Below are 22,900 nucleotides of genomic sequence, written 5' to 3' on the forward strand. Positions count from 1 at the left end.
TATAATTGATGTCGTTTTCTTTCAATTTTAATGTATAGTATAATAGTTCGATGCAACCGGCGGCATATCATTTACTAGCTAGACCACCGGAAAAAAGATACAGCAAGGCCCAGTCTAGTCGACTTGAGGCCCAGCCTAAATGTAATCCTTTTGTTGGGCTATAAGTCTATGATCCATTGCACCAAGTAATGGACAAGCACAACACAAACGCATAATATTCAAACCAAAATCACATCCCAATTACTACTGAATGAGTTCCGCCCGAATTTGTTCGCGTCTGGCCCATAAATATGTCGACGAAGACCGAGTCATCGGAACAAATACCTTCCTCACGAGGTTCGGTTGAATCAAATCTGAATATTTTTTTTGAAAAAATCATAAAACTATTTTTTTTAAAAAAAAACTTCAGTTTTAAAAAATGTACTTTAAATTCAAAAATTTCATTTTTGTATAGAAAATAAAAATTTTACTTTTAAATTTTGTTTGAATAGTATATATTGAAGATGCATATCACATGCTTTAAAAATCCATAGATGATATTTCTTTAAGACATATCCCATAAGAAGCGTATAAAGTGACTTTTTAAAGTATAGAGTGTAAATATAAAGCATATATATATATATATTAAAATATTAAATAAAGTAAAAAATTGCCTAAATTTGAAAAAATAAATTCTCAGTCATCATTTGAAAGAGAATGATTCGCATTCTCGGTACGAATAATTTGTATAATGCAATTTTTGTTTGAGAATGTATATTTTTGATTTTTTGACCGATTTTAGGTCAGTCTTCTTATGATTTTTCTTTATTTTATTTGCATTAAAATCCACAAGTATCTAAGTTCAAGTTTGTATTATATTTACATACGAACTTAGCCTTTTATAATTTGTTTAATTTTAATATTAGTCTAAAATAATTCAATCTGAACCCGCATAAATTTCATTTGTAAACTGTACTTGAGTAGGTATACATCAGATTCATATTGAATTCGAGCAAAATTTAAACTTACATTTCCAGTGGCAATTACACTCATCAATCAGAGTCAGCTTGCCTACCACATCTACCTATCCTTTAAATCAAAAATGGTACCAACTGACTCCTGAAACAACTAAACATTACCTTTCTATTTTCTTTTACTTCCCACAATTCAAACACTATCAGCTTTCTAACGGCAGAAAAAAATTCAAATTGTGCACAATGAATGTTGTACATAAACACAAGAAGAGAGACTAAGATGATCTCCACCGTTGATCTTTGATGCAATCTTGATCTAACGGACTATACTCACTAAACATGCAACAATCAAAATCTTGGCCGTTGATCAATTTTCCTTCCCGGACCCACTCATACCTGAAAGATTCTGTGCAGACATACACATGGTAAGCTTCTTCTGTTTCAGCAACCCACAAAAGAATCCTCCACCGTCCGATGATGATCTGAAGTGATTTCCCGCCAAATTCCTAACCGTATTCCAATCTTTCAACGCCGTAGATGAAGCAGAAGAAGAAGAAGTGGTAGAATCGGCACCATCAGATGAAAAATCCCCAGAATCACAGCAAGAATTCTCGCCGCCACCAACCTCATCCATCGACACCGATTTCTTTAAATCGCGCGGAGGCAACTGCCGTCTCCGGCGACCAATACTCTCTCCCATAAGATCCCGAAACCCAATCGCCGAGGCAGTATTAAACGTGGCATAATCAGAACCGTCGCTCACCGTAGCACCGATGTTGAGAACGCCGTGGAATCTTCCAGAAGGACGGCGAATCTGAAGAGCAATACACGACGGAGTTCTGGTTTGGTTAACAGGGGAATAAAGTGGGATGTTGCTGATAAGAAAACGAACGGTCCCGATTAAAGTATCACGGAAGCAACCAACGGCGCTGATCTCGAAGGTGACACCGGAAGTTTCGCTGGAGAGAAACTCGGGAGTGACTTTAAAGAGGAATTTATCGTTCCAAGTAGGATTTTCGCCGCCGACACGGTCAATGCGGGTTCGGAGTTTGATGGCGGAATCGACCCAAACGACGGCGTACGTTTGCATCTGCCGGAGATTATTTGACAATGGCTTTAAATCTTGGGCTGAAATCAAGTTGATTTCTAGAATTTTGGGTGTTTCCATGGTGGGATTTGTGTTTCTTGATTAGGGTTTTTAATAAGAATTTAGGGTTTTTAGGGTATGATCAAGATTCAAGAAACACTTAGAACAACCAAGAAAACAGTAAGACTATGAAGCATGATCACCGCCAACTGGCATTGACACAGAGTCAGAGTGACGGAGAGAAATGTTGTCAATGACAAAAATAACCTCAAACGGATCTATTTTCTGTTTAGACTGAGCTGCTTAACTTCGTGATTTTATCCTAGTAACACTATTACGTGGCACTTGGTGATACGTGCATCTTCCTTTCAGGTTTTTTTGCTAAACAATCAAAAATTTCTTAATTAATTTATTTAATTTTATAGATTAACAATTATTCATTTCTCTGCTAAATAAAAATTAATTTACCCCTTAACTTATAAGCCATGGTTAATTACCACATATTTTAATCTTATAATTAATTTAGTCATAAATTTGTTTTTTTTAATCAATTTTGTCCCATTTTGACATAATAATTATTATCGGAGAGAGCAACATATGCGGAATCAACTGGAAAAATAGTGTAAATTAATTAAAAAAACGTTTGAGACTAAATTGATTATAAAATTAAAATACAAGATAATTAACCATCTGTTATAAGTTGAGGGACAAATTATAATACATCATCTGTTTCTGAAGAGATTAATGGAATGAATTAGTAAAGATGAGAATATGAACTTAGTATACACTATGAGACATTCTGCAATATTAGCATTGCGTAAGTTTACATACAAATCCCTCGTACTTAACACGACTTCAACAAAAGATGACAACTTTGAGGGAAGAAATCAACAATAAAAGAATTATCAAATTAATTCCTACTTTCAGTGGCTACTAATCTCAAAAAAATATGAACTTCAATCTACAATAGCTTTGAATTAATAATTGTTGAGTTTGAATTTTCCGAGTTTTCGGGAGACGGTTTCACGTATTTCCCGATTACCTTCTGCCGTTGTTTACCCTTCATCCTCTTTAGTTTATCTTTACTTTGTTGCCGCCTCTTCTCTTTCTGCTGATTCCGGAGAATCCTTTCTTTCTCGAAAATGCCTTGCCAGATAACCTCTCCGGTTGATGGCCATAACCACCTTTTCTTGGGATTGTCAGAATCTGCCTCTTCCGCCAAGTCCTCATCCATGCTTTTTAGGGTAGCGTATGAGAACCATTTGATCCGCATCTTTCCCCTCCGACTCTTCATCTTGTGCTGTTCCTGCATTATTCCAGTCTCGGAGTCCACGTACACCATATGCCTTGCACTATGATATGCCCAAACATTGACGAGCAGCTCGAGAACTTGTGAGTAGCAATGCTTGTCCTGCAAACAAAATTTATTTTTCAAACCCCGACAGGCGAGTTCAAAGAGACAACAGAAGATTATTCCTCAAAAGAACATAAACCTACAGAAACAAAGCTACCTTCAATAAACTCAGATAACAATGCCCGCTCTGGTGGTGCACATCATACATTTGCTGATCCAATGCATCTACAAACATTCTGCATTGACATTTATTCAAGCTTAACATTTCGTTTTAGTTTACGACAAGCATAAAGAATGGACAAGGTTCAACTTTCGGGTTACAAAGGCGAAAAACAGCTTAACATACCTTGAAAACATTACAAACTCTTGAAATGACCTGGTTGGCAGAGCCCAACTCTGCATGACAGACCACGTGTCACCGTCATTAGGCATCGGTGGTAAAGCATCCAGATCTTGCTTGATGCCATACATCATCTTAAAGGCCTCGGAGAATGCCCACCTTTAATCAGTCGTCGAAAGGACAAAATCAAACCAAAGTTTAAATGAGAACGGAGATAGAAGATAATTTGGGACATAAATATGGATAAAAAAATTGAAGTAAATGCAATAGATGCAAACTTACTTGCAATTGCCAGCATTAATAGCATCACAAAATGACCAAAAATCATTTTGCACCTGGTTTCTAGGATCTGTATCCATGCGAACCCAAAAGTAGAGTGTATCCCCGTGCCTCCGTGTTTCGATTGCATCTAATAACGCCTTTTCAGCAGTCCGAGATAAAGATGTCTGCATATTCCCCCCAGAATTATAATTAGAAGTGTAAATGGCAAGAAACAAGAAGTTTGGAATTCTTATACTTAATAGTCACTTTGGATCACTAAACTTTAGGTACATAACAAAACCGCATTTTAAGCATTTTAAAGTTTTTACAAACATCTTGGTTTATTTCAGTAATTTTTTTGTTTTTCCTTTTATCTATAAATTCTTTTACTCCTTAGACAAAGGAATAGCTAGTCATGGTCCAGGGTCAGCCAGACATTTTATCATACTAACACATGCAAGATTGTTCTGACAAGATCAATATAATATTTAAAGGGCCCAAAATGTTTAAGTTCCAAAAAATTAGGATTTTCTAAGTCAGACAAATACAGATGATTTCCACCTTTTTTTTTCTGTAAAGAAACTACATATGATTAAGCAATAAAAAATAATATATGTACAAAAGAAACAGGAACTAAAGATATACCTTCCTCGCAGTTGCCCTCCAAGATTGAAACCCTATCCAAGGATTTTTGTGAATAGGGTCAATCTTATATGCAATTGCAAAAAATGCTCCATATTCACCGAGAACATCTCGATAGTATGGATTGCTAAGAAGTGGTAGACGAGAGGATGCATCAACATCATCCATCCTGGGTCTTCTACCTTTTGTAGACTGCCACAATAGCAAGTACATCAAAATCAGATAGCAAAAGCTTCATGCTCTTGCAGGAGTTGTTAATATTTTTAATTAAAATTGGATCGTCACAAAAGCTCAAAAAATAAGGTACAGTAGTCTTTGATTAGAAGAATGATATAAAATGATAAACAAGTTTCAACCAACGAATATCATCTTGCAGACATGATGTATGACTCTTAAACAAAATACTCAATAACCTTAATAAAAAATCTACATAGCATCTTAATAGAACTAATTCGGACTAGGTAAAAGAATGAAGAACAGATAGGCAAACTCACCAGTCCTATTCCACGATAAAGTGAACTACTGTGAAGAAAAGACCAGGTTGCTTCCCCAAGGTATGGTTCGTATATGCACAATGGTTGACCTGTTCTCTCGAGCTCCCTTTCATCCCTTTCATGTAACTCATTTCTAGATCGGTCGACCCTTTTGGCACTTCGATATACTTCCTCCCATGTACCATGAGGTTGAACTGTTCGATCTTTTAGCTGCATGATATCGAAAGAATATCAAATTTCCTTACTCAAAAAGGGGTGTAATGTACTAAAGAGAACAAGAAGGACAGTTCAGCATAGCATTTGTTCGAGGATCATTAATTTCCAAGATTCTTACCTCTTGTTCCTCTCTTCTCTTTCTCGCGTAAAGTATCTGATTGTTTTTCTCTTCTTCCCAAATGTCATATGAGAATGATTCATCGTTGGAACCTACAGAATTATAGATTTCTCTTTGGGCATGGTTCCACTGCTCCTCAACCTTAGTCAAGAATCTAGAACTTCTCAAAGTGCTATCTTCATAGGTCGAATTCGAAAACGCCTCAAATAGATCCCAGCGCCATTCTTCTATTAACTTCGAAGGAATCTGCACAATAGCCTTCGGAATTGCAACTTCTGAAGAGAGCTTAATTATGTTTTCGAGCAGATAAGCATAACCTTCAACAGTTTCTGCAACCATCATATTTTTAGCAGTGAATTTTCCCACTGAAGCAATGTTGCGAGCTAAAGGAGATAGTTTTCCGTTAGAAATCACTTGGGACATAATCTGCGTCAGAACCCGGATGTTCTCCTTAGGAAAAAGATAGCCGTTCACTCTGTCATCAACCTAATTGTCATTGCTAATACAGTCAGTAAAATGTTTAAAAGACAAAAGAAGAATGAAAAAAAAATGTGTTGGACAAAGAGAAAAGAAACACTAGCAATTAGAAGCATACATATTTCCTGATCATAAACAGATCTGGCGCTATGATGGGTTTCCCGATGCACATGGCTTTCATCAAAATTTCTGGAAATGATTGCTCCTCATGGAAGGATCCGTATATAACAATATCAGCTGCGTCTAGAAAACTACCTGCATTTCCATCAACAGCTATGTGCTTAACAGAACTTCTTGGATAATGTAGGTTAATAGCAATTGCCTGAGGATAAAATAAGATGAAGGAATTAGCTTGAATTTTTTACAACAGGGAGCCAAGATCAGCAGGTATAGTATAATGCATACCTCAACAGCCACACTGTAATTACTTGTTGAATTCCAGCTAAAAACAATGATTTTGATATGAGAATTTGATTTATCATCGTATGAGGGATCTAGGAGAAGTGGTGATAATGCCTGCAAAATGAGTGCATGCTCCAGCCACAGACCTCTATACAGAAACTGACTTCCTACAATTGCAATAACCATATCATCAGGCCCATAACCCATCTTCAGACGCATGCTTTCTTTGTATAATGCTGCCATAGAATCTGCTTCCCATGCGTTGCCAGGTGAACCAGGCACAACATAATAATTCCCAGAATCAAATGCTGAGTACATCATCTGTATTTTAAAAATCAAATCACTGGAGATAAATAAGGACTTTAGCACCAGTGCTAAAAGCACGAGATTTGCATAAGGACAGTTATAAAAAAAAGATTTTTGTTTGAAACTCACAAAATATAATTTAGAATTTTTAAGATAAAAATAAGCTTATCAGACGTAATCAGAGTGCTGTAACTTAAAAACAGTCTCTCGTTGAAAAAAGGAAAAGAATAAGAATATCTATAGCAACTATTGCTTAAAAATAAACCTTTGTTCATGAGAGAAAATACTTTATGATAAGTAATTACCGGTAGGGCATGGTTTGGGAAGACAACTACGGTAGCACGGTTGAAAACTCTTTTCCAGTCATTCAAAAGCTCAGTTTGCCCATCTGAAGAGTATTGCCGTGAACGAACAGCAAGCGTATTTTCATGGATGGTCCATATAAGAGGAATGGACTTGAAAGGTTCCTGCATAAAACTGTAAAAAATGAAATCAATCGAGATCAGAATTATCACAGAGATCCTGCATAAAAATGTTAATTGGCTTGGACAAGTCAGGCTTCTAGCAGATAAACTCCATCATGGCAGGCTGACTTCTGATGAATGTTCAAACTAAATGGAAGTGAAGAATTCATCACAGAGATCAGAATCATCCAGGCATACAGCAATGGCAGTAATGCGTAGTATTGACATCAAGCAGATTTGAACAAGAATTAAACAAAAAGAAAAAACATCTTACCATGAAAATATAACCTTGGCCTCAAGTGAGTGCACAAGTATGCCGTCAAAACTGCAAAAGCAAAGCACCGAAATTAGATATAGTAACAAAGTCAGTGATTCCATGAGACAAACAATTCCAATAATTTGATCATCACACAGGCAAAAAAAATCAAAGCATTTAAATAATTTAACAGAAAACCGGCCTTGATACAGTTCAGCTTTCTGAATCATTCAAAAGCATATAAATGAGTTGTTTTGATTAACCATCCCTAATAAACATGGTACAACCAATGGCTTGTCTCCTAGAACAGTAATAAATATTACAAAGCTTAAGTTTAGAACTTCAGAAGAAGTACGAACTAAAATGTAGTTCTAGGATTGTCTAAGCAACTTGAGAGAAATCCATACAAGACAATAAGTGAGTCGTTTGTGATAGACGATCATCAACAATGATTGTGCGTCACATGCAATAGTGTCACACTGACCAAACAAAGAAATTAGTGTAAAATTAGATGTTCTCGAACAGTTTCTTCTTTAACTTCATTTCAATATTAATTACAGTAGAAATGTTCTTAGTATGTAACAAAATTGTTTGCCTGACTTCATACATTAGCCAATCAACAGAAATCTCCATCATGTGATTTTTCTGGAAAATTGTGACTGGAACTCCTATGCTTTTCCATATGTCATGCACGGGACCATCCTTGACTGAAAAAACCTGCAAACAAATGGCAGTCAGTTTGATTTATAGCCAACTGAAGAAACCTCATGTCCATCGATCATGGTGTTGAAAACTTAAATTAAGCTCAAGTATTACCCAACTAAAAAGACTAACCAATGTAATCCTCTCTCGTGAAAAAAAGTCAATAACTAGATAAAGAAATAAAACATCCATTTCGCTAAGAATTCAAAGCACTATGTCAATCAAACTCAACCTCCATTAGAGCATAACTACCAAGTTCATATTAGTAACTCCTTCTTGCCAAAAACAACTCCACATAATTTATAAAAATAAGCCAATAAACAACATAATCTTTATATACCTATGTGGGTTCCGGGATTGGCCTTAGCTCAAATACACACACTTAAATCACAAGTGAGAGAGGATTGGTTTTGTGGGGTTAAAGTTAAAGCACAAAACATTCTAAAATTTCAATGAAGCAATGTCATTTCCCTCTTCATCTAAAGTCTAAGTGCCTAATATTAACTATCCAATGTAGCAAATAGAGAGGTCAATAAGAAACCTGAATTGCATAACCAATCTCTTGCAATGCAGTTGCAACAGTCACCATCGTCAGTTGCTGCGGATCAGCAAACAGATCCGCAAAGACCTACAAGCGAACACCAACATAACATGAATCAATTGAAACGAAAATTCGATGAATTCAAAACAAAACATTACACATCAAATTCAACAATGACAACAAACAAAAACAAACACTAACCAATGCAAGCTGGGGTTTCCTATATCCAAAACGAACTCGAGTTCTATTAAATCCAGACAAAGATAAATTCACCTCTCTATTTTCCTTAAATTTCTCTAAAACCTTAACAGGCTCAAACACTATATCTTCACCAAAATCCAAAGTACCCATTAGTTTCAAATACAACAAATCCCCAGAAACAGCCTCATTTCTCCTCAAAGAAACCTCTGATTTATCAACAACATAACCAGGTAAAAACATCTGAAAAAGAACAACAAAGAACAAAAAAACAGCAACAGTACAAATCCATTGGAGATAATCCAGCTTCTTAAACAGCAAGAACCGTGAGAATCTCGATCTGGGTCTTTGTAATAAAAACGGGTATCTATTACCAGCTGAAGAGGAGCGTAGAAGACTCTCTCTTTTCAATGGAACCCCGTTTTCTAAAGAACCCATCTGTTTTTTTCTATCAGTTATTACAGTGCGCCCATGAAATTAGCTCCAAAATAAAGTACAGTGGCAATTGAAGATGATGCTTGTGAGTACAGTAATAGATGGAGAAAGATTATTGATTGAAAGTGATGAAGCTAAAGTGGATTAAAGAGTGAGTGGACTGTTCAAAACATGCGGATGTTAATTGACTAGTTAAATAGGAAATTTGTTGACTATTTTATTTCCTGTAATGTAAAATGATGATTTTTTTTAGTAAGAACCTACTAAAAAATAAGGATCTCCTGTAATGAATTCTCTAATGTTTGTTTTTTTTAATTAGCAAACAAAATATTTTTCCTTTATTAAAAATATGTATTTTCCTTTATAATTTTGTTAATAAAAAATATTTTTATTAAAGTAATTTGTATTTTTTCAAAAAAATATACATTTTTAAATTATTTTTCCCGTTTTCATAAATTAATTTTTTATATAGTTTAAGTTTGTATACTTACTATAATTTTAACTAATTTTAGTTTATGTAATATATTATATATATTTTATAAATAATTAACTATAATTTTTTGGAATTAAGAATTATTTATACTTTAATAAGAGATAAAATTATTAAAAATAATTCTTTAAAATTATACAAATAATTATTTTTTTATCCATTTAAGAATAAAAAGATAACTACTCTTTTTAAAATGAAAAGAGTATATTTGTTTTCTACTACTCCCTTTATCCCATTTTAAAAGTTTCATTTGACTTTATCCCTATTATTTAGTGATAGTAGAATTTTCCATAGATCTCTTTTAAGATAACTAAAAGAATGATAAAATATGATATTTAATGGAAAAATATTTAAAAATAATAATAAATTTTTTTAAATATGACATGTTAAAATAGAATATGAGACATTTTAAACGGGATAGAGAGACTAGTAAATTAATTAGGAGGGATGAAGGATTGAATATTAAGGCATGCTATTTAAAGAAAAAACAATTAAGATTTGTCACTTTCTTTATTATGAAGATCTTAATAAAAGAAGCAACTTCTAGCTATCAATGGAATTCTATTTACCAAGAAGCTAAAATGCGTTAATTTAGGGGGAAAAATCACTCGTTAATATTTGTCCATTAAACAAAAAAATCTGTTTTGATATTAAAAGAATAGTTTTAAAAAGTACGGAAACTTTGATGAAGTTGCGTGTCCCGTTTCGGAAACTGGAAACTCATAAGAAAATGTTTCGGGCCGTTTCCGTAAATAAAAAAAATATATGGTTATAAAAAAAACCTAAAAAAATTTCAACAAATAATTTTTCTTGAATCAATTATTCACGATTGTTATTGTTTATTTTATCTACAACAAAATTTATCTTCCTACTTTTGTTGGGTTGAATTATGTTTGATTTATTTTATTAATTGGCATAAATATATAAATAAAATTTAATAAATGTAACATTTTATAATTTCTAATATTATGAATATATTCCTATATGTTTATTATTTACACGTTTTCCTCACGTTCTGTGTCGTTCATTTTAAAAATTTGTCGTTTTCCCGTGTCCGTTTCGTGTCGTTTCCGTTTCCGTGCTACCTAGGTTTGAAGTACTTATCGTAAGAGATTAATTATTTTTGGGTATAAAAATACTGTACAATGTTATCGAATAATATGGATAATGTCAGCACAAGTATATGTAGTTTTCTTTCACTGTTTTAAAAATATTTTTGAATTGTACACTACTGCCGACACTTCCTCTTCATTTAAATTCATTAAAAAAACTATAGCAATTGACAAGAAATAGTATTTCTTAATTATTTTCTTCAAATAGGTAAACCTATTACTACATCTCAATGCCTAAATCTATTTGAATCAGAAATTAAATTTACTATGAAAATCATTTCTTATTCTAGTTATTGGATGGCGTGTTAATTTAAGTTATCTCTTAGTTAATTAAAATGAGCAATTACTTGTAAATTACGCATTTGAATGTCATAACACTAATTTATACTCTGCAAATGGCTAAAAAGATGAGATCATTTGGATTGTGATTGGAATTGGATTCAAATAAGCTAAATTCATCGGAAAGTCCATGTACTTTAATCTTTTTTTTTTTTATCTTTTATCAAACTTTTTATTTTTAAAGAGTTCTTTCTCTTAATTTTGTGTATTTGTAGTTCTTTGCACGGAATGACAGAAGACGTTTAGCGCGAAAGAAAAGGACCGTGGTTATAAAAGACTTTTTATAACTGAAAAATTTAATAAGAACGGGTAGAATAAAGCCGATAGTATATGAACTTTAGAATAGATTAAACCTAAAAATTAAAGAATGTTTTGCCTCCATCAACTGGCGTGGCAGCATTAGACGCAATATATTTTAAATAATATCCACCAGATCTCAAAAAAATGCTTCGTTGCTCGTTTAGTACATCAAATTGTATTTCTGCAAAAAAAGTTAAGCAACTACTTCTCATTCCCATTAATTTCATCTCTAGAACAGGGAATAATAGCTCATTTTAACAACAATAATAACACTCCTGCAGCTCCCTTATGTAATGAATTTACTAATGAAGGAAAAAAGATCAGGACCGTTAGACTCGGATGCTCCCTATGCTTCAAAATGATCGAGGGACTATAAGTTGGTGGGTGAAAATAACCCAATTTGCAACTTGGTTTCTCCAGAAGAGAACTGTGACCGGTCCTTCTAAGGTCTTCAACTCAAAATTTTCCAAGTGGCGACTCTTGAGCATAATCATCTACCAACCAGAGGCCATAATCATGAAAGCGCTTTATCTTCTTGTCAAAACCCGTAATGTAGTTGTTGTGAATGATAACATGTTTTCCTTTGGTTTCCTGCACCCATGTCGCGTTCTTAAAATATAATCCTCCCGTGGGGAATGCTGCTTGTGGCAGCAGGTAGAGGTCCACCTGCATATCATACCGTGAACTTAACAAGAGTCAGAAGATCGGAATTTACTGTGCATTGGAACAAATTTAAACAATGGCGTAGACTAAGTCAACAGCTAAAGTCTTCAAGAATATCGATCAGGATTATAAGGTAATTCTAGACGTTTGAATGACCAATTCCAGTATTGCGGTCTCTAATAAAGTAAAAAGACAATAATGAGACAGGAAACAGAACAAACCTGTCCAGCAGTTTTCATTAATGCCCAGTTAAAACCAGGCTGATCATTTGTTTTCTTTGCTTTAGACCATGTCTGAGCTTGAAGTTCCTCAATCCACTTCTTCATGACTAGTTTTGCTCCATCAGTAGGGCGCAGGAAAATCATACAGCTACAGATATAAGTTCGCCCCTTTTTCCCAGGAGGCGGCAAATCATGGGAATGATCTAGAGGCTTCACCTGGACATCCAAAAGACGCATTGAGAATTTTATGATAAAGATAGCAAATTTCCCTATGTACAACAGTACGAGCAAAGAAGATTAATGTAGAAAATCACGAACGTGCACCATTTGATCAATGAACAAGGTTGTAGAAAAGGCTAAATAATTACAAAATTCTAAAAAATGCATTTTAAGACCGCATACCATCAAAGTTGGTGTAAGTTAAGCTTATGTCAACACCAATGCAGTGCAGTGCTCCCCTAGCCAAACTTCACTACCTAAATATGATGGTCTATTCCAATTTCAAATGCTAACCATAGCTCATTTTAAAGCAGCTATTATGTTGAGAATATACAAAACATGAGTATAAGGTCGGATGCCATGTAGGGAGAAAATTGGTTTCCTTTCACAATTTCAACTTTCAACAACTTTACATCCAACCTCTTCACTGTCAAAAAAACACTAGTCTCCACACATCAGACACGTACAAAATGGTATGCAAAGCCATGGAAAATTGATATTGTGAATTTCAAACATTTGATGGCCAAACAGAACACAAGTTCAGTTCTAGTCGCTAATAGCACCGCCGCAGATACTTTACAACAAGTAAATGCACTTAAACGAGTAGTATAGAATACACTTACAGCCGCCATGTCATCAGTGAAGTACACATCATGCTTTCCCTGAAAATATGGGAAAGGATCTCCTAACCAAACCATATCGACATCATTGTACATGACATTATACCCAAGCTCCAAAAGATCCAGCAAGTGCCGAGGTCTCCTTGATGTGAAATTAAAAAACCCCTACGCAAAGTACCAAAAAATCCAAAATCTCAGCATTTCCAAAGCTTCCAAAAATGCAAGAATTTCAATCCAATCAAATTCTATCACTCATTTTTTCTTTTGCAAAGGTTACACTTGCAAGAATTCAATTCAATCAACTTAAAAATTCAAGTTAATGTCCATGATATTTCAAGAACTCAATACACATGATTAATTAACCAATCAGTAACTAATCAATTATAAACCTAACTATTACACTAACATTATCATTTCAATTAGCTGCATCAGAACCCTAATTACAAAAATTCCGGCAAACATATACCTGAGAACCAAATTTATGAGCGGTTTGCGACTCCGGAGCCGGAGGAACCAGCACAGCATGCCCCGGCCACCGCTCATTTACCTTATACAGCGTCGCATAATCTTCAGCAATAACCAGCACTTGATCTTGATGCTTTTGCCTCGTAATACTAATCAACCAGTTACTAAGAAACGGTAAATAAGGCTCACTAACAGCACAAACAATCACAGTCCCGTTCTTGGCAACAAACGACGCCGCTTGATGCAACGTGTACTGACGCCATTTAGTAACGGAAGAAGATTGTTTCATAGAAGAGAATATTCCGTGAGGTAACTCCGTCCATGGCATGAAGACGCCGAGAATTAACAGAAGAGATAACAGAATTACAATACCGGTACGGCTGAAGATTGAAATTTGTTTCTGAGAATCGGATGGATTATCTTGATTTGATAATGGGTGAGGATCTGAGAGCGAATTGTGGAGTGGTCTTTGGTGTAGAAATGATGTCATTTCTACAATTTTCTTGGATTTTCTCAGATATGCATTTAAAAAGTGTTTGGATCGAGAGAATTTATGGTTGCATAAGTTTAACGATTGAGAACAGATCTGTGATTTTTGAGAATGGTTTTCAGTGTTGAGTGTGAGTAACAGAACAACTGAATGATGAGTTTATACTCGGGCGCAATTATAAATATTAAATATTACACCTTTTTTAATTGTCCATTTTTAACAGCATATTAAAACAAAATTAAAATTTTATTCAAATGACAAATCAATCTTGCATAGATATATTAAAAATTTAATATATTAACAAATATGTTTTATACTCCACTAATTAAACTAAAGTGCAGTATTAGATGCGCAAGTAACAGGACAGTCAGAATCCTAATTTGATTATGATTAGGCTTCCGAATTTGATTATGATTAGACTTCCTATTTTGATTATGACTATTTTAGACTGTATATATATACATCTGTAAACAACAAATCAAAAACACAGAATTGTTATTATTCAATTGTACAATTGCTTTCATCTTCTCTAATTATTTACATGGTATCGGAGCCTATCTGATCCTTTATCTAAACACAAACCATAAAATTCTAAAACCATACTATGTCGAAAGAAGCTGAGGATGCCGCCGCCGTCCCACACGCTGCCGCCGCCGCTGTACCGAACTTCAAATCTCCATATTATCTTCACCCTTCGGATTACCCGGGACTTAAAATTTGTCCGGTGACTCTAAAAGGCGAAAACTACGAAGAATGGTCTTCTTCCATGATAAATTCTTTGGCAGCTAAACGCAAACTCGGTTTCAATGATGGCCGAATTACGATACCATCTGCCAATATTGATTTGATTGAAGATTGGCAGATGGTAAACTCTATGCTTATAGGTTGGATCGTCCAATCCATTGATCCTTCCCTTAGGTCTTCCATCACCTATTTTCCCACTGTCAAAGAATTATGGGATGATCTGAAGCAGCGTTTTTCAGTTGGGAATGGCCCCGAAAGCTTCAACTACGATGCGATATCATCTCTTGCAGACAGAATGGGAAATCGGTATCAGATTATTATACGACTCTCAAAAAATTAAGGGAGGAATTGGCGACATACGTTCCACCCAATACATGTTCATGTGGTGGTTGTAAGTGTGAGATTACTGCAACCATAAACAAAGAACGTGATGAAGAAAAAATTCACCAATTTTTAATTGGCCTTGACGACTCTGCGTTTGGTTCTCTTCGCTCCACCATATTGGCTCAAGAACCATTGTTACCTATTGCTCGCATTTATTCTCTTATTGTTCAGCAGGAGCGATTAACAACTGTAGTTACAAATCGTGAGTCACCTACGGACGCAACTGCATTTGTTGCTCGCAAATTCACATCTCCTTCCAAAGACACTGTCTTAATCGACAAAAAGAATCTGACTTGTACTCACTACAATGGAAAGGGTCATGACGTTTCCATTTGTTTCAAACTTCACGGTTTCCCTGATTGGTGGAAAGAGCGCGCTGCTGCCAGACGTGGATCCTCATCAACACCTGAACACACATCTTCTAATCCTAGTATGACTCGCAATTCCGGTACTGCCAATGCTGTGCAGCCTGCTGTTTCATCCTCCGCTCCTGCTCAGTCCCTCACTACTCAGGATCGTCAAGCTTTTGGTCCAGCACTTACTAATGACCAATGGACTGCGGTTCTTAATCTTTACAACTCTATGAATGTTACGTCCGACAAGTCAGGTAAACTTTTTTGGATATTAGATACAGGCGCATCTTTCCACATGACAGGCGATAGATCTCTTCTTCGGGATATCATCTCGGTTCCTCCTATTGCTATCATTTTACCGGATGGTCGCGTTTCATCGGCTGTTCATACCGGCAGTTTGACGTTTGATTCAATTCAGCTTCACAACGTCTTATACATACCAAATTTAGATTGTCATTTATTGTCTTTATATCAGCTTGTTCATGATCTACGCCTGCTTGTTCTAATGACTGATCGTGTGGTTGTTTTACAGGAAATCAGTACGAGGATTATGATTGGCGTGGGTAAGCCGCGAAACGGGGTCTATTGGCTGCAGACGTTCTCATCGGATAGTCGTGCTTCTTCTGCTCAGTCTTCAACATCATCTGCTAGTCTTTGGCACAACCGTCTCGGTCATCCTTCTGCATCAACTTTGTCTTCTATTATTACTTTGGCTTTAGATAGTTCTAGTTTATCTACAATAAATCCTTGTGATGTATGTTACAAGTCTAAGCAAACTCGTTTGTCTTTTCCTGCAAGCTATAATAAAGCAGATTGTTTAGTTGATCTTATACGCTGCGATGTATGGGGACCATATAGTACACCTTCTTCTAGTGGTGCCTCTTATTTTCTTACTATTTTAGATGATTACTCTGGGGCTGTCTGGGTACATCTGTTCGTTTCCAAGACTGAGGTTTCAACTTTACTGCGTAATTTATTTGCCATGGTTAGCACACAGTTTCGTAAACAGATTCGACGAGTGCGTGCCGACAATGGCACTGAGTTCCTCCCACTTCGACCTTTCTTTGCCTCCAATGGTGTTGTAATTGAAACATCATGTGTGTCTACACCGCAACAAAACGGACGTGTCGAACGAAAGCATCGCCATCTTCTTAATGTGGCTCGTGCCTTGCGCTTTACAGCTCATCTTCCGCTGGATTTTTGGGGTGAGTGCGTCTCTACAGCTGTGTTCCTTATCAATCGCACTCCCTCTTCTGCTATTGAGGGCCGAACGCCATATGAATTACTTTATGGTCGTGCTCCCTCCTATGATTCTCTACGTGTCTTCGGGTCTCTTTGCTTTGCTGCGCAAGTTCCAAAACATGGTGACAAGTTTAGCAGTCGAAGTCGGAAGTGTATATTTGTCGGCTATCCACAGGGTAAGAAAGGGTGGTTATTATATGATCTAGAGACCCGGGTTATATTTGCAAGCCGGGATGTAGTATTCTACGAATCACATTTTCCTTTCTCTCTTGGAAATACCTCGGCGTCAGGTCAACTACAGGACCGATCTCCGGCTGTCTTTGATGACACTTCACCGTCAGATGAACAACCCGACAGGGGGAGTTCAGAAACCGCTGCTATACCTCCAACGGAGGTGATCCTACCACCCATTACTCCGCAAGTTTCTCCACAAACAGAAATCGCGCCAACTTCTATTTCGCGCAGCGATCGTATTCGCCGGCCACCATCTCATCTAAACGACTATGTTTGTCGTACTACTCGCCATATAGACTCTGTCGGCACTTCATCAATACCCATGTCCTCTTCACATACCTCGGGTACTTGGTTTCCTATCGAAAATTTTGTTTCTTGTGCTAAATTTTCTGCTTCCCATAGTAGTTTTCTTGCAGCGGTTACCGCTGGCGATGAACCGACTCATTTCAGTCAGGCCATTAATCATCAACATTGGCGGGATGCAAAGAGTGCAGAACTCAATGCTCTTTCCGCTAATCACACATGGACACTTACTCCTTTACCACCCGGGAAACATCCAATTGGATCCAAATGGGTCTATCGTATTAAGTACAACTCAAATGGGACTATTGAACGATATAAGGCGCGACTTGTTGTGCTTGGTAATCGCCAAGTTGAGGGCGTTGATTTTAATGAGACGTTTGCCCCTGTTGCACGCATGGCCTCAGTGCGTGTGTTTCTATCCGTCGCATCCGTTCGGCAATGGGAGCTTCATCAAATGGAGGTCCATAACGCTTTCCTTCATGGAGACTTAGATGAGGAGGTGTATATGAATCCACCTCTGGGTCTTCTCGGTGTCCCTCCTGGTCATGTTTGTCGTCTTCGCAAGTCTCTCTATGAACTACGGCAAGCTCCGCGTAATTGGTTTGCAAAATTGGCATCCGCTTTGCGTCATTATGGCTTCAAACAGAGCTATGCAGATTACTCATTGTTCTCTTATTTTCGACATCAGACATGTATTCATGTTCTAGTCTATGTTGATGATCTCATCATTGCCGGTAATGACTCTGCTACTATAGCTCGTTTTAAGATTTACTTAAGTTCTTGTTTCCATATGAAGGATTTGGGGGCTTTGAAGTACTTTTTGGGTATTGAGATAGCTCGAAGCGACAAGGGTCTTTTTCTTTCTCAGCGAAAGTATGCGTTGGATATTCTTTCCGAGTCCGGTCTTTTGGGAGCTAAGCCGGCCGCTTTTCCCATGGATCAAAATCATCATCTTGCGTCCTCTACTGCTGAATTGCTCAATATCGGCGTCTTATTGGCCGGTTCATATATCTTACTATTACTCGACCCGAGATCTCCTACTCTGTGCATATGCTAGCACAATTTATGCAAACACCTACTCGTGATCATTGGCAAGCTGCTCTTCGTCTATTACACTATATAAAGGGGAGTCCGAGCAAGGGCCTACTCCTTTCTGCTTCAAGCTCTTTACAGTTGCGTGCTTTTTGTGATTCCGACTGGGCTGCCTGTCCTACTACTCGACAGTCTATCACTGGTTTCTTCATTCAGTTGGGTGTATCACCTATTTCTTGGAAGACTAAAAAGCAGGTAACTATTTCTCGGTCGTCTGCTGAGGCTGAGTATCGTTCTATGACCTCTACATGTTGTGAGCTCATCTGGCTAAAGTCTTTGCTTCTTATTTTAAAAAATTTATTATTAAAACTTATAATGAACAAGAATTTTGGTATAAAAAAAAACTTTTTGAAAAAGAACAACTATAAAAAAACATAAAAGATTATTTAATAATATAATAATAATATGCTACATAAAAGAAAAATCACTTAAAGATAATTGTTAATTATATTTAATTGAGGAATAAGAAAAGTTAGTTGTTGAAACTAGGGGTGAGCACGGTTCGAAAATATCCGGGGATCGGAAAATTTCTGGAACCAAACCAAAAACTGGAGATATCAAAAATGGAATTTCCGGATCCGTACTAATAATCGGTTCGATTCGGGAATTTATTTTTTAATACGGTTCGGTACGGAAATTCGATTCTAACGGTTCGGTGCGGTTCGGTATGAATATCACCAGAATCACTGATATTACTTTATTTATATTATGGTCTCTACATATATTATTTTGACTCTTTAAATTATTAGTATTATTTTTTTATTTTATTTACATTATCATCATCTTGAAAGTTTAATAAAATGTTAACTTCCCACAAAATAAATTTGATAAGATCTCTAACAAGTTCTCCCAATGAAAAAATTTGACAACAAATAAAAAAAAAGTTAGAATACCAAAATTTGCAAATGCTATTCAATGCTCATCTAAATAATTGAATAAACATGAAGAGGTTTATATGTACAAGCAACCTACTCGCTTGAATTATCTAATTCTCCATTTCCAAGTAATTTTATGTAAAATTTGATCATATTAACTCCTTTTGCATTATTAATCACATATTAAAAGATGAGTTGACAATTAATTAAACCAAAAGACTGTGAATGAATGTAGGTTTAAAAAAATTGCATCGAAGATCTTATTTAAAGGAGAACACATTGAAAGAAGCTGAAATCTTGAAATAGTAAAAGACGGTAACCCGACAATCACCCTCTTATTGAAATAGATAAATAAAATGTATTTGATATGATTTAAATTTATATAATTTAAATTATATGTATCTATAGACTAATATTTTTAGTATATATTATTTAATATTATAAAATAATTTTAAACTTTAGTAATTTAGATGTATTATGAATATAATAATTAAATTAAAAATAGAATATTATATATATATATATGTATTATTTCGGTTCTTCGACTTGATACAGTTCGGTGCGGTTCTCGTTACGATTATCTATCTAGGATCCAGATCGTACCAATAAAATTTTCAGTATGGTTCGGTTCCGAGAAAGTCAATGGTCAACGGATATTTTGCAGTCCTAGATATTTTCAATTCGGTTTTCGGTTCGGTTTTTTAGATATTGAGGATCCGCGCACACCCCTAGGTTGAAACGGTAGAAAATTGAGGAAGATGAAAAATCGGCAGTTAGAATTCAAAATTAGTTGAAAAAAATGAGAAGTTTAGCAAAACTAATTAGTTAAGAGAAATTATAGGATTGAGTTGGCTTCTTTACAATAATAAAAAAATGTTATAAATATAATAAATATAATAATTTTATAATTATAAACTTATTTAATTTCATAACAATTATTTGCTAAAGGAAAATCACTAATTGAAAAAAAAATAACTTCCAATTATATTTAATTGGAAATAAGAAAAATAGTTGCTGAAACTCTAGATAAAAGAGGAAGATTACAAGTTTAATGAAAATGTTCTTAATAAATAAATGTGTTGTTTGCACGTCTTGTTTACTTTTTGCGTCTCTCTACAAATTTTTGCATTGATCTTGCTAATCAAAATGCTTCACAAACCTTCTAAAAAAATAAATTTTATACAAGTTTAAATAAATACCTTCATTCGATTATTGAGATTAAAATGAAGTTGGGAAGAAATCATTCAAAAAGATACAAAACAAGTAAAGAGAAAAAAACGGCTTTTAAAAAAATATAGAAAAGATGAGATAGTTTATGGAAGAAAAGACTGTTTTTAACATAACGAACAAAAAGAGAATTGCTATTACAAATTAAAAGAAGTCATAATGCTTATAATGTCATACATTTAGGAATTTTTTAGATATTCCAATACGTCTTACATTTAGAAATAGAAGGAGTATAAAATGTATAAATATGAATAAATACGTCAAATTATTCATAACGTCATACATTTAGGAGTGCTTATAATGTCATACATTTAGGAATGCTTATAACGTCATACATTTAATAAGTTTTCTTTAAAATAAAATTATTTAAATGATTAAATTTATTTTTACAGTGAATCAAATGTTGTAAAATCAACAACTCTTAAAATTCATTGACATTTTGATTTCAAATTTTAAAAATAAAATTCATATCAAATTAAAAATAGAAAAAATTCTTATCCTAATTAGGTTCTTTTATAGGGAAATTTTAATCTAGATCTGGTCCATGAATTATCAACTACTTTAAAACAATAACAATATAGTTTGACTATCATATACTATATTAGCTAAAACTTTTTTTTCCCCAAGCCAGAATTCATTTTAAATAAATGAAGGTACAAATAATGAAAATCATATCACAAAGTGCAAAATATGATCTTTCAAAATTAAAATACTAAATACTAAACAACGATTCAAGATAAGTAAAAAAATTAATCGAAAGTAAGAAAAATATTATAACATGGATTCCGAAAAATCAACTCAACGATGAACTATGTTTCCATTGGACGGGATATATAGATAGTTCTTTTTACCATTTGACAACTAATCCGCTCTATTCGATGGAGACTAGTATTTCCAATTTTCATCTTTAATAACATTTTAGAAATGCAGATCTACAAACCTCTTAGCCTTATTAGCCAAAACCAATATTATAAGTCTTGTCAATACCCTCTTTTTCAGAGGAAAAGATAATTTTATTTCGTATTGAAAGAGGAAAACTGCACCATGGAGTTAGGAGGTAAGTTATTCATTACATTGGTGAAGGAATACGTACACGGAGTTATTGGTATTCCTCTTAGAGGAGAATAATTATAAAACACAAGTGTTGTACCATGTCATTCGTATAACAAACCAATAAAATGCGCCATATGTGAATATTTAATGATAAAAAATAAATGAAAATATTTTATTGCAAATGCTTACTAACTTGTTATAAAAATAACGTGGCACACTGTTATATTGGATAAACACTCCTTAATGATTTTATGGTCTCCTTGCAACAAACTCTCTAAGTTTTAGAATCAGTCACTAAATATCCTAAGTTATGAGTGACTGGGCTTGTAAAACCCTTCCGTCCATTTTTCATTAACATTGTCAGTCAAATTTGACGTGGCATTTCAAAAAAAGTAAAAAAAAAAATTATAGACACAATCAATTTAATATCACTCATCATCAAAAAATCCAAAAATCCAAAAAATATTGAAATTTAACTAAACAATTAATTAAAAATCTGATAGGCCAGCATCCACCTCCGCCTCGCACCCTCCAACTACCACCGTCCACATCCTTGTCGTTCGTCCTCTTAGGGAAGAATAGATCTCTGTTCATCCTCTTGAGGATGAACAGATGCAGAGCAAATCAAGATTTGTTATGCTCGTCCATAAGAGGACGATCATATCTTGTGGGGGTGGAGGCGAAAGTTGGTGGCGGCGGCAAGTAGCGGCCGGCGGCGGCGTCAAGTGGTTGGGTAATTAGAATATTAGAATTTTTAATTTTTGAATTTAGGTTTTTAAGGGTGTTTTGGAGTTTTTGATTTTTTGATGATGTGTCAGGTAATGTCGAGTGGATTACCTTTTACTTTTGAAATTCCACATCAGCCTTTTTTTACGGTTTTAGTGAAAAATGGACGAAAGGAATTTAGAGGCCAGTCACACATAATTTAAGGTTTAACAATCATTTTTAAAACTTAGAGAGTTTGTTGTAAGGGGACCCTAAAGTCAGAGGTTGTAGGTGATTATAAGCTAATAAACTAAGACTTCAACATACTTTTTATAATTTAAATTTAGAGTAGAGAGTGAATTTAACTCTCTATTCTACATATATATATAGACAACCAAATTCACTCGCTTTCATATCTAATCAACAAAATTTTAAATTTAGAATAATTTTAATTACTCTTTCTTTAAAAAAAAAAATCATCCTCTTTAAACATCACAAAACAATAAAAAAAAGTAAATTATAA

General features: G+C 34.8%; 3 protein-coding genes across 4 annotated transcripts; all 3 read right to left on the bottom strand.

Annotated features, from left to right (window-relative positions):
• Window positions 1-936: 936 nt before the first annotated feature.
• Window positions 937-2,405, bottom strand: LOC126685982 (uncharacterized). Its single transcript, XM_050379985.1, has one exon. It carries the CDS (start codon window positions 2,119-2,121, stop codon window positions 1,321-1,323), a length of 801 nt encoding a protein of 266 aa, XP_050235942.1. The 5' UTR covers window positions 2,122-2,405; the 3' UTR covers window positions 937-1,320.
• Window positions 2,406-2,794: 389 nt separating this feature from the next.
• LOC126686964 (uncharacterized) lies at window positions 2,795-9,433 on the bottom strand. 2 transcript variants are annotated; one of them, XM_050381281.2, is made up of 14 exons: window positions 8,815-9,433; window positions 8,614-8,700; window positions 7,978-8,087; window positions 7,389-7,439; window positions 6,956-7,127; window positions 6,348-6,665; window positions 6,061-6,264; window positions 5,466-5,951; window positions 5,132-5,341; window positions 4,641-4,829; window positions 4,017-4,180; window positions 3,741-3,893; window positions 3,552-3,630; window positions 2,795-3,451 (listed from the first exon to the last, which is right to left on the bottom strand). In XM_050381281.2, exons 1-14 carry the CDS (start codon window positions 9,247-9,249, stop codon window positions 3,002-3,004), a joined length of 3,108 nt encoding a protein of 1,035 aa, XP_050237238.1. In that variant the 5' UTR covers window positions 9,250-9,433; the 3' UTR covers window positions 2,795-3,001. The 2 variants fall into 2 exon arrangements, with proteins under 2 accessions (XP_050237238.1, XP_050237240.1); XM_050381283.2 differs by lacking the exon at window positions 8,815-9,433 and having other exon boundaries at window positions 7,978-8,084; window positions 8,610-8,682.
• Window positions 9,434-11,598: 2,165 nt separating this feature from the next.
• LOC126653569 (UDP-D-xylose:L-fucose alpha-1,3-D-xylosyltransferase MGP4) lies at window positions 11,599-14,330 on the bottom strand. Its single transcript, XM_050347488.2, has 4 exons — window positions 13,677-14,330; window positions 13,214-13,375; window positions 12,372-12,587; window positions 11,599-12,153 (listed from the first exon to the last, which is right to left on the bottom strand). The coding sequence occupies exons 1-4, from the start codon at window positions 14,163-14,165 to the stop codon at window positions 11,944-11,946; spliced, it is 1,077 nt and encodes a 358-aa protein (XP_050203445.1). The 5' UTR covers window positions 14,166-14,330; the 3' UTR covers window positions 11,599-11,943.
• Between the last annotated feature and the right edge of the window lie 8,570 nt (window positions 14,331-22,900).

The sequence above is a fragment of the Mercurialis annua genome, linkage group LG6 (genome assembly GCF_937616625.2).
Source record: "Mercurialis annua linkage group LG6, ddMerAnnu1.2, whole genome shotgun sequence".
NCBI classification, from domain to species: domain Eukaryota; kingdom Viridiplantae; phylum Streptophyta; class Magnoliopsida; order Malpighiales; family Euphorbiaceae; genus Mercurialis; species Mercurialis annua.